The sequence below is a fragment of the Penicillium rubens genome (genome assembly GCF_028828025.1).
Source record: "Penicillium rubens strain IBT 27055 chromosome Unknown utg000003l_segment0_segment0, whole genome shotgun sequence".
NCBI classification, from domain to species: domain Eukaryota; kingdom Fungi; phylum Ascomycota; class Eurotiomycetes; order Eurotiales; family Aspergillaceae; genus Penicillium; species Penicillium rubens.
This window is the reverse complement of record NW_026890601.1, coordinates 9292916-9307774: the sequence shown is the minus strand read 5'-3', so window position 1 is coordinate 9307774 and position 14859 is coordinate 9292916. Positions and strand designations below refer to the sequence as shown.

Below are 14859 nucleotides of genomic sequence, written 5' to 3'. Positions count from 1 at the left end.
TTATGCTGGTTTTATTTTTATTTTTATTTAATTTTCTTTTCCGTTTTGTCTTTTTTTTCCCTTTTTTTCCCTTTCCATTTTTCATTTTTTCCATATTCCTTTTTGCGCTCCATCTTCGAAACCCACCCATGATCTCATGAATTAAACATACAAGATCTGGAACTATTTAATCCAAGCACAAATTCTACAGAATAATAAAGAATAATTAGTTATAAGCTGCCTGCTCTTTTAATGAACCCATAATGCCCAATCTTCCTAACACGAACACACAAACCCCCGGCAAAAGACGCCGGGTGGGGCTTCCCCCCGTGGTTGCCTCTAAGGTGCGTTAGTGCGACTGTGCTCCGTGGTGCTATGTAGCCCACAGGGCCGTGCAGCCGCATTGGCTTTCTCAGATCCCTGTTCCCCCCTTTTGTCCACCTGTCCGTACTCCGTACTTAATCCTCCGTCAAATGAGGACGGAGACAACCTCCGAGAATAATTATTCTACTTGATTTTCTTTGTTGGGTCATTTTATTCTTTTTTCTTTTCAATTCGATCTGTCCATATTCGGCTACACATTATATAGATATAGTTGTGTCTACGTCAATACGCTGCAAGACCAGCACAGACACACCAAACCCGGAACTGTGCAGGGTGCAGCTGCCGAGTGACCCTGTGTCACGTCTCCTTTTTTTTCTTCGCATCATTTTTCTCCGGACTATATTAGTGTACAAAATCCCAGTAACCCCTTGACTCTTAAAGTCCATGAATTTGTTAAAGTACCATGCAGGGTACCTTGACTTGCATATTCGCCCCTTCCGTCATTATTGTACCCGCTTTAAGCGGCTTAGCGTGTGCCCAGGTGGCCCACAGTTTATTTTTCATTTTTAATTTTTCCTCAGCCACAGTCCAAATGGTCCTGTGCTCGTGGCTGGTGCATACCTGTGGATTCCCAGTGATGATCTTGATTACATTTTCTCGTGGACCTCGGGAGACTCCCGGACATGACAACCATGACAACGCTTTTTGAATTCCGTGTCCTTACGGAGTACTGAGTATTCACATACCATCAATTTCTCCCTACTTAATACAAAGTACATATACAATAACAATAGGTATATGATATACGTGGCCGTGTCGGAGATCATGTGTACCTTATATTTTCTCCTAATGATGGACTCCACTTGTGCGTGGGTACGCCTCAATTTCCATCAGGGTTTGCTAGCCGAGCCGCCGTCTTCTGCCGTTGTGAAACGGAGTTTCCCAACAGCCTCGGTCGATGTCTTCTTATATATGCCCAGATAATTCCTAGAGATCTCCTTACACAGCCGCTTGTTATTTTAACTTGCCGACCGAGTCGAAAACCTGTCACTCGCAATTGATATATTTTACCCTTTAGCTTTTTTGTTTTCTTTGTTTTTTCTTCTCTTTTTCTTTCTCTTACATTCCCCATTCCAACTCCCTGCTGTCTTGGATGAGGATGGTGTTGTCACCGAGCCTTAATTTATCAGTACAAAGAACATAAAACAATAACTTCACTGCGATTGCAATTGCAAATCTCGGAAGCATGTCAAAAGCCAAAGCACCCCGGGAGTCACGGCAATGGCCCAGAGACAGATCAGCCGCGCGCATGTCTCTGCACTGCGGTCCCATCGATGTGTCCACTGTGGAGACGCCCATGATTGATCCTGAGACCATAAATAAATAGTAAGAATCCAACACCCCCTGCGACGGGATTTTGCAGACGCCATGCTCCGAGGCGGTGGGTATGACCGTGCGACACGATTCCAGAGTTAGAATCGAGGCAGGGGGCGTGTGGGCCAGGAAACAAGGCTAGACTTCACATTGTGGGTAGGGATCGTTGGCGCCTCCGAGTTGACCAGTGGGAGAAAGTCGTCAGACAAATCTATATATTGTACTCGATGTTAAATGGAGTTCTTCTCGGACGTGGCTTATCTGCACGGTCAACGGCAGACCCTCCACCATTTGCTTCACGGTGGATATAATACGCCTCATCGCCGGCCAGATCATAGGATGAGGAAAATTTAAAAAGAAAAATCAAAGCAGCTCAAAGCCAACAGAAAAAGAAAACATAAAAGTTTCAAGTCATGTCTTGCCAAGATTTGATAGTGCAAAGTGCAGGGATTGAAGGGCGGACCAGTTGGGACACAGATGTTCGATGTGTGTGACCTCGAAAATGACCAAAAGCCAAATAGATGTGTCCATTTTCTACTCTCCCCGATCACTGATAAGATGGGAATCATGGGGAGATTGGTCTGAGGGCGCGCCATTTCCAACCGGGCTCGGTGATGCAGATGCGTGGTTCAAGGACGTGGGGAGCACAGATGCTTCTTGTGTCAGGTACTTTCTGTTGGGTAACATATCTGTGTCGCGATGTGTTGGCGATGGGACATGAGAGATATAAGTCTAGTCTAGTCTAGCCATATCTGTCTACGATTTGTCTAGATGCTGACGCTTATCATTTGACGTTAAGTGGTTTTAGGCGATCAGGAGGTTAGATCTCATGGTCTCATGGTTGTATGGGTTACCCCAAGGCGGGCTCAAGCCTTCCACACGGCCCCGGGGGGTCATCTTCAGGTACCGCTAAGCCAATAATACCAAGCAGTTATCGATATAGGCTGAGTCGGCTAGTTGACTTCCAAATCGACCCCATCACATCTTTAATCACTTGTGGCTGCGAGCCCCCGTCAGCCACAGATTGGGGATCCTTGACTTTTGTTGACGAGGGCACGTAAGTACTAGAGGAATATTTTTTGAGCTGAACTATTTGAGTGAATCGATTACTTCCAATTTTTTGAATTTCTTTTTTCGCATCGCTTGTTGCATCCGAAGCATAGGCTCGGCATTATATATGTTTTGCTATGAATATGATCGAACTCGACATTCCTTTCAATTTCCTTTTCCCCTTGACTATACACAGCAATTCAACAAAGAACTACGGTATACAGCAGAAACAAATTATCCAATTCCTCACATATCGTTTTCCCGCAACTTCCTGTCCAGAAGCCAACCTTTCCAATGGACGAGCATATGATCCGATCGCGTGTGACTTGAATGCCAGGTGTGGGAATCCTTATCTGCAGGGTGTTTTGGAATTTGTATCAGAAAATGGCATGAAACGTTATATCAAAACGAACGTGCTGTATATAAATTCTATACTACAACGTACACAGAAGAAGGGTACCGGCCGGTGGACACTAGGAGCGCTCAAATGCCTTAGCACGATACCTTGTTGAGAGACCAAGTACCGACAGCATGTATTGCCGAATTGATAATCAGAATCGAGCAGATAAAAAGATGCTCTACTAATTCGGACTATAGGAGTTTGATTGACATGTAGAAGACAAGTGAAGAAATCGTACGATGATGACGGTCCAAAAATGCACATGTGCAGCAGATAGCCACAGGTAAGCCGGTATGAAAATTGTGAGAACCGAGGGTCGAGGATTGAGCGCATAAGAACGCGAGCCCTCCTTACCTTTATACGATATGCCGAGATTGGCGAAGATCAGCGAACTGACATTCCGAAACTCAGTGGCAGCCCCAACATTTGTTTGGAAGCATCTTTTTATCTCACGTCTTCAATCCATTCGATAGGGCCGGCGGATATTTGTTGTGGGATTCGATGGGCTCGTGATGGATATTGTGTTGGAGGCATTAGTGAAAACCACCCCATGTGAGTGAGGGATAAACTCTTCAAGGGAAGTTGAATGTATATGTGCTGTAGAGCCTGGTTGTTGCCTTGTCGGGGAAGAGCCGGGAAGAAGAGCTGCTCTGATCGACTTTTGACGGCGACCTCAGGTTTGCGTGCAGTTAAGGGGGGAAGGGGCCTTCATATATGATGTTGTACCTGTCATTTCCTAGGGGATATGCAACGAATGACAGACAAACCCGTCTAATATGGCAGGTAGATAATTTTGTCGATCGGATGGTTGTGAGATTTGAGAAATATGGAAGAGTCGATCATATTTGACGGTGATTCATAGCCAGCGCATGAGCAGGCCACCCTCAACATGAGGGGGTGGTTTCAGCGCCCAAATTTTGGGGGATATGATTGATCTACACTCGCCACTTGTCATTGTCATGCCAATGTGACGGGGTGCTTGGCTAATGGCAGTTGTATAGTTGATCATGGGCCGAATTTGAGGAAAAGCACATGATTCTCAGTATTGTTGGAGCAAAGAGTGGCAGCCAAGGGGAGTTAGTTGGACAGCGTGCAGCTGTAAATAAAGAAAAAAACTGCAGACTGGACAGGGAGCGCGGCAACGTTACAGTTGCCGAGCACAGAACACGCAATCAGTCGCTTCAGACCGCTCAGCCAAGCGGAGAATACGGTTTTGTATACAGTGCCCAGACACCCAGACAGAAAACCTTTACAAGCCAAGAGTTGAGCTCCGTCGATGAGAAATCAAATTCTGGATCCGAAGCGGATGTCGGAGGCGCTGATTCGCCGATATCTTCGGATTCGTCTCAACGGGGGAGCGGAATGAAAGGACGAGAAAGCCAAGACTTCCAAGACACTTCCTGGTTGAGAGTATCTACAACATAGCAAGAGTATCAAGATAGGGACGGAGTATCTATTTCGGCCGATGCTATGCACCTTGGCAAAGCCAGGACAATTATTGGAGAAAGTTAGGTAAAAGATATTGAAGAATCTGAAAATTATTTCTCCGAAGTTGGTTGCCAACACCCGCCAACCTCTGGGCGCCTGGGCGTTGATCCTCCTTGGGGGTGTTGTGTTGACCCCTGATTTGAGTGTAGACATATATATGTGTATATATATATGGTAGCCCTGTGAGGCTATGTGAGGCCCACTTCTATATAAGTACTAAATCACATAGAATTCAAAATGGATACTTTAATTTACGTGACGTTGGAAGATTCCAAGATTATGTATATGAGGCAATTGGAGCAATACATGTCATCACGTGTGTATAGCTGTTACCGCCAAGACTCCAGGCTTCGTCTCAGCGCGGATCAACTCGCCGCAGTCGACCAATCAGAGGTCGGCAAATGTCGACTTATCATCCCCGATGGCTGCTTGGCGCCTTGGCGAGTGGTAAAATCTCGTAATTCATCTGCATCTTTGACCTTCAGACCACTGAGCATCTTTGTCTCATGGTAGGACAACTGCACATCTTGTCCGACACAACCCTACCCTGTTATCGAGTACGCCCTATATAGTCATGATCGGGATAAAGATAAAAGGATCAGCAGGATACCCACAACAGATTCTTGTACCCCATACAAGGCTGGACTCAATGCCAAGGGCTCGGCATCTGGGCGTCTTGGCGAGAGGGATTGCAAACAGCAGGAAATGCTCCTCCGCTGTCTGGCGCGGCCTTTTCTGGGCTTTCCTGGCTTTTCCGCTCTTTCAAGCTGCGGCTCTCCGTGGTCTCTTATAAGTCTCTCTTCCGCCCTCCCTGCCCGCCCCCTTTCCCCTTCGACTTGTCAACAGCGAGCCCCCTATGCCAGAAATATCACGATTACGGAGACCATGCGGTGAATTCTACATGCAATAGTCGCCCTCTGTGCGTCTACCTTGTACGACCTTTGCTTCGTCTTCACCCTCGTGCTTTTATTTCCTCGCCATGCCGTCACCGGAGATGTCATATACTCCCGCCTACTACCAGAGTCAAGGACCTTTTGGAACGACACATCCTCGCAGCTCGATCGTCACCCCTCCACCGGCTACCTGTCGATCCCAAGAAGAATCCTCCGTATTGGGTCACCCTGTAGGCGCATCTCGACCCTCCTCTCCTATACCAAGCCGCCACGTCAGTCCCCGTACCTCTGGCTCACGGACACACCGTGTATACCATAATCAGACACTGGGAGCACCTTCCTGGCCCGGCTCAGACCCCCGAGAGGCCGATTACGGTCCGGCCGGCGACTCAGCATCAAGTGGCGCACACAAGGAAGAGCGGACCCAGAGCAGTTGGGCAGATCGGCCGTCATTAATGTCGGGGGAACATTCCAACCCGAGCATAGTCCGTGTGCGAAAACGAGCCATTCCGGATGCCGAAATAGTCACCAATGAGGGCCAAGATGCTCTCTTGATGCTGGTAAGTGCGCAATATAGTGGTTCAATGTTTCAAATACTAATAAAACTGGCAGTTTCGTCTCACAATCGTCCCATTCTATTCACTCGGCGCTTCTCTATATACCATCTTTGCCCTCCTCTTTGCCCTTTTGGTCTCACCCTTCCGTCTCTGCTCGTTTTCTCCATACCTCCGCGCAACGACGTTCGCATCACAACTTTGCGACCTCCTTTCTCCTGTCCTCCACATCCATGAACGCCTCGTTTGCTTGCAGCCACCATCGGTGGAAGACCGATCATCGTCGACCCAATCGACCCAATGGATCCGCTCAGAGCCCGATTCGGACCAACCGTCAGTCCTATCCGAGCCGAGCGAGGGCTACGCTGTGACTTCTTCATTTTTCGTCCTGGTACTATCCCCGTTACTCAGCATCGTGATCCTCGTCTTCGCATGGACGGCCGCCTTTTTCTGGGTCTTCTCTATGGTCCTGGGCAACCCGGACGGCACCGAGCGGAAAGACGATGGCCGCACCGCCGTTCTTGGAGTCTGCAAATGGTGGCGGTCGTGGCTCTGCAAAGCCCGGAAATCATAATAACTTCCAACAAGAGCCGGCCCGAATGAGGCAGGCCACGTCAGTGATATATCTCACCGCCAGCCCCACGAAAGCTACATAACCCCCCTTACCTTGAAATATTATACCACACCACATGATACCCTCCCCTCTCGGTACATGGGTGTATACCGGGAATACGTGGAACGACCTCACTTTACTTTACCCTTCACATGCTGATATTACCTCCCTGGTTGCTATGACTATACACATTTTGCATCGTTGATGTACGCGGCGTCTGGGATTGGCTTTTAATTTTACACGGCGTCCGGCGGGCGCACAGTGATCTCGAAATTATTTCGACGTGTATCGTTTCCTGTTATTGTGTCTTGTAGGTTATCGGGGTCTGATTGAGGATCCCCCCTGCTTGACCCAAGACTTTCAATTTTGTCTTGTTCTCTTGGTGAACTGGTGGGATTCTCGACCTGCCTTGGAACTGTACTTGTATGTATGAAACTTGTCTGTGAGAGGAGGTTGTATGTACGCACTGCTCTCGAGTGCGAATTTGATACCCGGATTTATTTATTGTTTTTGATTATTGGTATTTACTTGGAATAAATGTTGTACCTAGGTAGAATTTGTTGATCACTCAATCCTTGCAGGGTAGTTGACCAGAAGCATATGTAGCAAAGGGAAAGTTGAGGTCACCGTTCAGATGGCTGTCTCATGCCTTCCAACGTACATACGTGGATGTAGGCTATTATACATACCAGTCCTGGAGATTTCCTCTACCGGATGGGGCTCTCCCACCTCAGTTTCGCTTCCATGAGAGCGCTCAGTCAGGCTGAGTAAATTGTAGTGAGCTGTCTGGCCCTGCTCATGAACACTTAGGTACATATGTAGGTCGTGAGTCTCCCAATGTCGGATTGGCTGCTTTCTAGTCGCTCACTGATTACTCCGTACCCAGAGACTGCCCAGGTGGTCAGAGGCAGATAGCAGTGATACTCTATTTGCTATTCCATGTCCATCGTGCAAATAATGTCAAATGTCTCCTCCCCACAGTCGAAAGCCCTTCCCATGTTCTTATGCAGGATATGATCTGTCGCAAATCTTTGGCTAGCACCTCGCGATTCCTAAGCTCGAGGCTGCTACCGTATCAGTCTATCATTATCACCCATAGGTGCTTACCTGGGTACGGCGGCATAGCCACTAATGAAAGCTAGCCACACAGCCACACAAGCCCTAAGATCATATTTCCCAGTGATGTCCTTTCGGGGTAACCATTGCCGAGCCTGCAGATCTGAAGGGAGTCATCTGACTATTTGGAAATATTTTTGCACCAATTGTACACTTTTCCGAATCGCAAAGCAATGAGAATGAGTTGGTTTCTTGTATTTGTTACTGCTTCCCCGCATTGGACCCCAGTGGAGATCTGCCAAGTATATATGTCAACATCAAGAAGCCACTATAACGTGTGGACTTCAATTTTCCCCCTAACTCACCAGCTGCGTTGACTGCCGTGTGCTCCAGATATCCTAGTTACCTCAACCCCAAAGATTGTCCGGGATCATGGGTGATATTGTCCTCTCGCAGAAAAAGCGCTATGCGCTGATTGGGACTGGTGGGAGATCGGCTTTGTTCTACACGAGCATTGCGAAAGATTACAACAAGACTAGCGCTCTCGTCGCAATCTGCGATACCAATCAGACTCGACTCAACTACGCGAAAGCCAAGATCGAAGCCTTAGGCCACGAACCCGTCCCAACATACCTCGCTGCCGATTTCGATCTCATGATTAAGGAGACCAAACCAGACGAGGTTATTGTCACCACCATCGATCGTACCCACCACACCTACATTGTCCGTGCCTTAGAGCTTGGCTGTAATGTCATCACCGAAAAGCCAATGACCATCGATGTTCCGCAATGCAACGAGATCTTTTCGGCTGTTGATCGTACCAACAAGAGGGTTAGGGTCACCTTCAATTACCGTTATGCACCCCACAACACGAAGATATTTGAAGTCATCCGATCCGGCGCGATCGGTACCGTTACAAGCATTCACTTCGAGTGGATGCTCAACACATCCCACGGTGCAGATTACTTCCGACGTTGGCATCGTGATGCTCGGAACAGCGGCGGTCTTCTAGTCCATAAATCCACCCACCATTTTGATTTGATCAACTTCTGGCTGCAGTCTCGACCAAAGACAGTATACGCACAGGGAGATCTCAAGTTTTACGGGAAGAAGAACGCCGAGGAGCGGGGTGTGACCCAGTTCTACTCGAGGGCTCATGGCAGCGAGGCTGCTAAGAATGATCCATTTGCACTGCATCTGGAGGAAAACCCTCAGCTAAAGTCAATCTACCTGGACGCCGAGCACGAAGATGGATACTTCCGTGACCAAAGTGTCTTTGGCGATGGAATCAGCATTGAAGACACGATGAACGTGCTCGTTCGATACGAGAACAGCGCAGTCTTGACCTACTCTCTCACTGCATATGCCCCCTGGGAGGGCTTCCGTGTCAGCTTCAATGGAACAGGCGGTAGACTTGAGGCGGAGATTGTCGAGAGCAGCTATGTCAACTCTGGTGGAGAGCAATCCCTAGAAGGCGCCGCTGAAAGTATAACTCTCCTTTTGCGACCTCTGTTCCAAGAGCCGCGCAAGGTTGAGATTGAGCAAGGCGCAGGTGGACATGGGGGAGGTGATAATGTGCTACTTCGTGATCTTTTCGGAGAAGCTGAGCCTGATGAGTACATGAGGGCTGCTAGTCACATTGATGGTGCGGCTTCTATTCTGACCGGTGTCGCTGCCAATCGCTCGATCCGTACTGGACAGGTGGTGAACGTCAAAGATATTCTCGACCTCCCTTGAACAATATCGGCTGTATAGATCGATTGGTTTGCTGTATTTTGGCCTCATAGAAACTTCTTTTTGGCAATAACACATTTGGACTGGATTCCGTTGGTGAAGTAGCAATTGGCAAGACAACCAAGCTTGTAGACAGATTGGCTGATGCACTTATTATTTTGACTATCAGGCTGGATACCCCTGCTCGAAAGACGTTCAGCTACGTTGGTTCGTCGGCTCTGTCTACATGCGGCAAGAGAATCACAGACGGCTAACCGGGATAAAGGGAAGCTTTGCCCCGAGGATTGGCCACAATCCGCCAATCTACTAGTTTGATTAGCCTCAGATGAGAACGCGGGGAAGCACGAAGGATGTTGATGTACCCCGGTTTTCGGGTAAATAAGCAGCGACGGGGGCTTCCGCGCAATGCTTCCCCGCAATATCACCAAAAAGTTTCCAAAGGAGTAGTACTTGGCCATCGTATTGTTTTGTATTTGTCCTAGTTCATGTTTTAGATGACCTTGATAGGTGCGAAAACTGATTCAGACCATACCATAGTGGTACCAGGACGGAATACAGAGCGATCTTACCATTCTTTATGCCTTTTCCGACATTGCTCTCTACGCCAGGGTCAAAGCGATGGCGAACTATTGGTCTAAGAGAAAAGAAAGGATAAGAGGCTTTTATTCCTTTAAAGGATCGAGCACCTAAGCAATTAGGACCTGGACTGCCCTTCTTCAACCACTTGTTGTATTCCCCGCCATGGCCCAAGCCGACGACGAAATCTCAACGGTCCAGGAGCAGGAGCAGCGCCATGAGCGAGCTACACGTTCAAAGGCAGTTGAGTTCTTGACTAGTCATGCGACTGAGGAGACTGCGTTCACCTACGAAGAGGAGAAAGCCGTTCTCCGCCGTATCGACAAGCGGATCCTCGTCCTTGTTCTTTGGGCGTATTTCTTCCAGCAGCTTGACAAAAGTTCCTTGAGGTAACTATGACTTTTTATGCTACATCGTTTCCAGGTAGTCCAACATTTTCCTAATGCCCATGATACTAACCCGTCATTAATTAGCTATGTCTCCATTTTCGGCCTGCAGGAAGATGCCAATCTAGTCGGCCTACAATATTCCTGGCTTGGGTCTATTCTCTACCTTGCACAATTGGTAATGCAACCTCTCGTGGCGCTAATTTTGGTGAAACTCCCTACCGGAAAAGTCCTCGCCAGCGCCATTTTCCTCTGGGGATCAGCACTTGCCATTATGGCCGCTTGCACTGATTTCCCCTCGCTGCTCGGATTGCGCTTCGTCCTTGGCTCATTCGAATCCTGCATCGCACCGTGTTGTGTTGCTATCACACAGATGTGGTGGCGTCGAAGTGAACAGACTTTGCGTGTGAGTTACTGGAACGCAATGAATGGTCTGACCTCCATCATTGGTAGTCTTCTCACCTACGGCCTTGGACATATCCACAGCAATACCTTATATCGGTACCAAACCATCTTCATGTTCTGTGGCCTTTTGACAGTGGTTTACTCTTTTCTCGTTTTCTGGTTAATGCCTGATTCCCCGATGGAAGCCAAGTGCTTGAGTGATCGGGAGAAATTCATTGCCACAGAGAGATTGCGTGCCAACCAGATGGGTATTTCCAACCAGGAATGGCGATGGGATCATGCTCGAGAAGTTATCTTAGACCTCAAGACTTGGTGCTGGTTCTTCTCGATTATAACTATCTCGTAAGTATTAACCCTTGGCAAATTGCCACGCGAAGAAAAGAGGGAATTGGAACTAACCAGCATTTGTAATAGTATTGCAAGTGGAGGCATCTCGGCATTCGGTCCCCTGATTATCAAGTCATTCGGATTTGACAGCTTCCAAACAATCCTATTCAACATTCCCTTCGGAGTCATTCAGATTCTGGCCATATTAATCACAGGATGGCTGGCTACGTGGACCCAACGTAAGGGTCTCGTTATAGCCGGGGCCAGCTTACTGCCGAGCGTCGGAGCCATCATGCTGCTTACTGTCCCGCGACACCATAAAGGTGTCCTACTCTTCGGCTACTATTTGGTGTGCTCCCATTAACACAGTAACTTACGATCAGCAACTAATGTTCTGGCTCCAGGTCTCCACAATGGCATCCATTACCCCGCTGATATATGCCTGGCAAGCACAGAATACCGCAGGTGACACTAAAAAGAAGTGCACTTCGGGGCTGGTGTTCGTAGGCATGTGTGCCGGCAACGTTATAGGACCGCTTCTTTACTCTACCGAGGAGGCACCATTATACCGAACCGGTCTTATAGCCAACCTTGTTATGTTTGTTACTGTGGGGACCATCGGAGGGTATGTTCTAACTCAACTGTGGTTTTATTCTTCAACTAACTTTATTGGACAGCCTCACTCCTTTCTATCTCATGCATCTTAACAAGAAGCACGAGAAGCGACGCGTGGAACTCGGGAAAGTGGGCCCCGTAGCTGATATGTCTATGCTGAACAAGGACAAACGGAAACAGACCAAGGCAGTGGAGCTGGAGGATATTCGGGATCAAAAGGTCTCGGTGGAACAAGACAACGGTTTGCAGGACATGACCGATCTGAAGAACGAGGACTTCGTCTATGTTTATTAGCCCCAAGGATATGCAGAGCACAAACAGAGAGCTTCACTCCTCTAGGAGCAAACTGCATCGCAAATACCCCTACTGGGGACGCTATTCACTGGACGGACCCGAGCCGAGACCTGCATCAAGTACTATCTCCGAAGAAAGCGTGTGAGCAGCGCAAAGATCCTATTATAGACTTTGCTAGGGCTAAGTGATAGACCGGTTGTTGGATCCCGGTCACGTGATCTGGATGGCTGCAGGCTAGTAATACCTGCTTGTTTACCTCCTTCCTCTCCCTTCCTCCCCCAGTCTTCTGTTAGACTTCAATACAGTCTTTCCACTCTGCTTGTTCTCGTAGTACCAACACTGGTCGATATCAGGAGGGTGCTTCGGCTTGTTCTTAGAAACCACGGTCTGATGAGCGATGGAAAGCGTCTCAAGTCTTTTGGCTAGCATGCAAGTCTGGTTTTGTCACTTTCAATACCTGGTGAGTCATCCGACGATATAGTCCTCTCTTAGTATTGCTGGGGAGACATAGGCTGTGTCGACGAGGACAGTGGTCACTGTGTGTATAAGATTGGCTCCAGATTGTAAATTGTAAAGTAGTGCCTTGTTAATGCCCATGAACTTTTCGAACTTGAGTGGCGTCGATTTTGCGAACAGAACTCCCTCCTGTATTTGGGGGGCATATCCCTTGTCGAATGATAAGACAAAGAGAGCAACAGTGAATAATTCAATGATTGCACAACTGAACAATTGTAATTGAATTGTCACATAACACCGTAATTAACAGATAATTATAGACATGGGAGTATCAGAAGAATGAAGCCGCGGCCGCTTCAATAGTTATCGGTTCGTATTCAACATCACCATCATGGCCGACAAAAGAATAATCAAGCTCATTAGCATCGTCATCAGACAGGCCAATGTCATGAACATCCAAGCCAGTAACGCCACGGGATAACATCTGGATCTTTATCTCCATATCATGTTTTCTCTTTTGCTCTTTCACCTCCTCTTCTGTCGTCCTCTTCAACTCCCTCTCGTACGCGCGCTGCTCTTCTTGATCCCGGGAATTGTCCGCCCACACCTTCAGGTGTTCGGGATATCTCAAACACCAGATCACAATATCCCGTGTAGCATGTGCATCTTCCAGCGCACTGTGGCCCTGTTTCCCGACTTGGATATCATAATTGACCAATTCGTTGGTAAGAGTCTTCAGACTCCATGTGCGGTTGAGTGGTTCACGGGCATGAACAGTATAAAACACCGCTTCGCTGGTAATGATGGAGGAGTCGACAATATTCCAGTGGATGATACCCAATACATCAAGATCATTGTTGAGAGAATGACCAACGAGGACAGTCTCGCTATCCATGAACTCCCATAATTTCGAGCGCGCTCCTTCCCAGCCAAACAACGCCGTCCCTTTCTTGACAGCCTTGTTCATGGCACCGGGGGTCACGCCGCTGAATCGAGAATCCCAATTCACGACCCTCAATTTCGGTTGCACATAATTGTCGATGAGAACCTCGCCAGTCAAAAAGTCAATCGCGCTCAAGAAAGCAAGCTCCCGACGCCCTCCTTCGACCTGCACCATCTCACAGTCAAGGACAATTGCTCTCCTTTTTGGCAAGCCGTCAGAGGACCGAGGAACTTGGCGGAAATGTCCTGTCTTCGGAGGGGGCTTCTTGGACGGCCGTCTGCCGACATCTGCCAAGCCAGCCCTAAAGGTGAAGCCTCGTGAGACCAGACGCGTGTCCGAGTGACATCGTGCCGACAAGTAGCGAAAGATCAAGTTTTGCTCGAGGGGCTCGAGGACAGCATGGTAATTGACGTTTTGAATGGCAGATGAAGAGAGGTTCGGTTCTTCAGAGGTCTTGTTCCAAGGGTCCTCAACACCCTCTGCCCTCAATGGAGCAGGTACTGGTGCCTGATTTGGTGTGCGCTTCTGAGCTGGTTTCACAGGCTTGGCGGGCAAGATATCGGAGCGGTCTAGGGACTTCTCGAGCTTTGTTTTCTTTGGAGTGGGTTTCACAGGTTTGGCAGACAAAGACTCAGACAAATCTTGGGGCTTCTCAGGCTTCTTTTTCTTCGTAATGGAGTGGGTAAGGTTGGTGGACAGGGGCTCGGAACGATCCTGTGACCTTTCATGCTTTGTGGTCTTTGGTGGCTTTGCAGGCTTGACAAAAGACTCAGACAGATCCGGTAACTTCCCAGACTTCACAGGCTTTGGGGCTAATTTAGAAGGCTTGACAAATGACTCGGAAGGAGCCTCGAACTTTTCTTGCTTCGTGCTCTTTGGCGCTGGTTTTGCTGACTTGAGAGACTTGAGATCGGAACCATCCGAGGGCTTTTCATGCTTCTGGGAGTGCTTGAGTAACGCCGTTATATTCCCAAAGGGTTTGTCGCATGGATCGCAAGCAAGTTTGTGACCTTTGGACTCAAAATGAGCCTTGACGGCACCAATGCTTTTGAAGCCACCTTTCTGACATCCAGGACAGACAAATAACTTGTCAGCGACTGTGGGTGAAGTCATTATAGTCGAAAGAAAATCGACGAGCCGTATTTGAACTTTGTCAACTTGAATGCTCGGACAGCTACTGAAGGGGCAACCTTGGAATATGTGTACGTCCTGCCTAATCGAGCCCAAACGTGGGGGACAGGAATTGGTAGGCGTTGCACTTCGGTCACCGGGCGCGGGAGCCTAGGGGTCAATGAGCCAGAAATATGTAGTCGAAGAGACAGTCTTTAGGAACGAGATTTACTTGTTCAACTCGACCTGGTCCAGACAAAACCGTAGAGTGAATCGATAATT

General features: G+C 48.3%; 5 protein-coding genes across 5 annotated transcripts; 4 read left to right on the top strand and 1 right to left on the bottom strand.

Moving 5' to 3' along the window:
* Positions 1 to 4852: 4852 nt before the first annotated feature.
* Positions 4853 to 5066, top strand: N7525_009790 (uncharacterized protein; the record flags this gene model as incomplete). The annotated part of the gene is given in 2 exon segments (XM_061214857.1): positions 4853 to 4931; positions 4942 to 5066. 2 exon segments carry the CDS (start codon positions 4853 to 4855, stop codon positions 5064 to 5066), a joined length of 204 nt encoding a protein of 67 aa, XP_061069288.1.
* A 528-nt stretch (positions 5067 to 5594) lies between these two features.
* Positions 5595 to 6636, top strand: N7525_009789 (uncharacterized protein; the record flags this gene model as incomplete). Its single annotated transcript, XM_002563846.1, has 2 exons — positions 5595 to 6068; positions 6121 to 6636. The coding sequence occupies 2 exons, from the start codon at positions 5595 to 5597 to the stop codon at positions 6634 to 6636; spliced, it is 990 nt and encodes a 329-aa protein (XP_002563892.1).
* Positions 6637 to 8163: 1527 nt separating this feature from the next.
* N7525_009788 (Gfo/Idh/MocA family protein) lies at positions 8164 to 9468 on the top strand (the record flags this gene model as incomplete). Its single annotated transcript, XM_002563845.1, has 1 exon — positions 8164 to 9468. The coding sequence occupies one exon, from the start codon at positions 8164 to 8166 to the stop codon at positions 9466 to 9468; it is 1305 nt and encodes a 434-aa protein (XP_002563891.1).
* A 738-nt stretch (positions 9469 to 10206) lies between these two features.
* On the top strand, positions 10207 to 12068 carry N7525_009787 (uncharacterized protein; the record flags this gene model as incomplete). The annotated part of the gene is made up of 5 exons (XM_002563843.1): positions 10207 to 10430; positions 10515 to 11174; positions 11247 to 11508; positions 11564 to 11784; positions 11837 to 12068. The coding sequence occupies 5 exons, from the start codon at positions 10207 to 10209 to the stop codon at positions 12066 to 12068; spliced, it is 1599 nt and encodes a 532-aa protein (XP_002563889.1).
* A 787-nt stretch (positions 12069 to 12855) lies between these two features.
* On the bottom strand, positions 12856 to 14580 carry N7525_009786 (3'-5' exonuclease; the record flags this gene model as incomplete). The annotated part of the gene is made up of 1 exon (XM_002563842.2): positions 12856 to 14580. The coding sequence occupies one exon, from the start codon at positions 14578 to 14580 to the stop codon at positions 12856 to 12858; it is 1725 nt and encodes a 574-aa protein (XP_002563888.2).
* Positions 14581 to 14859: the final 279 nt, after the last annotated feature.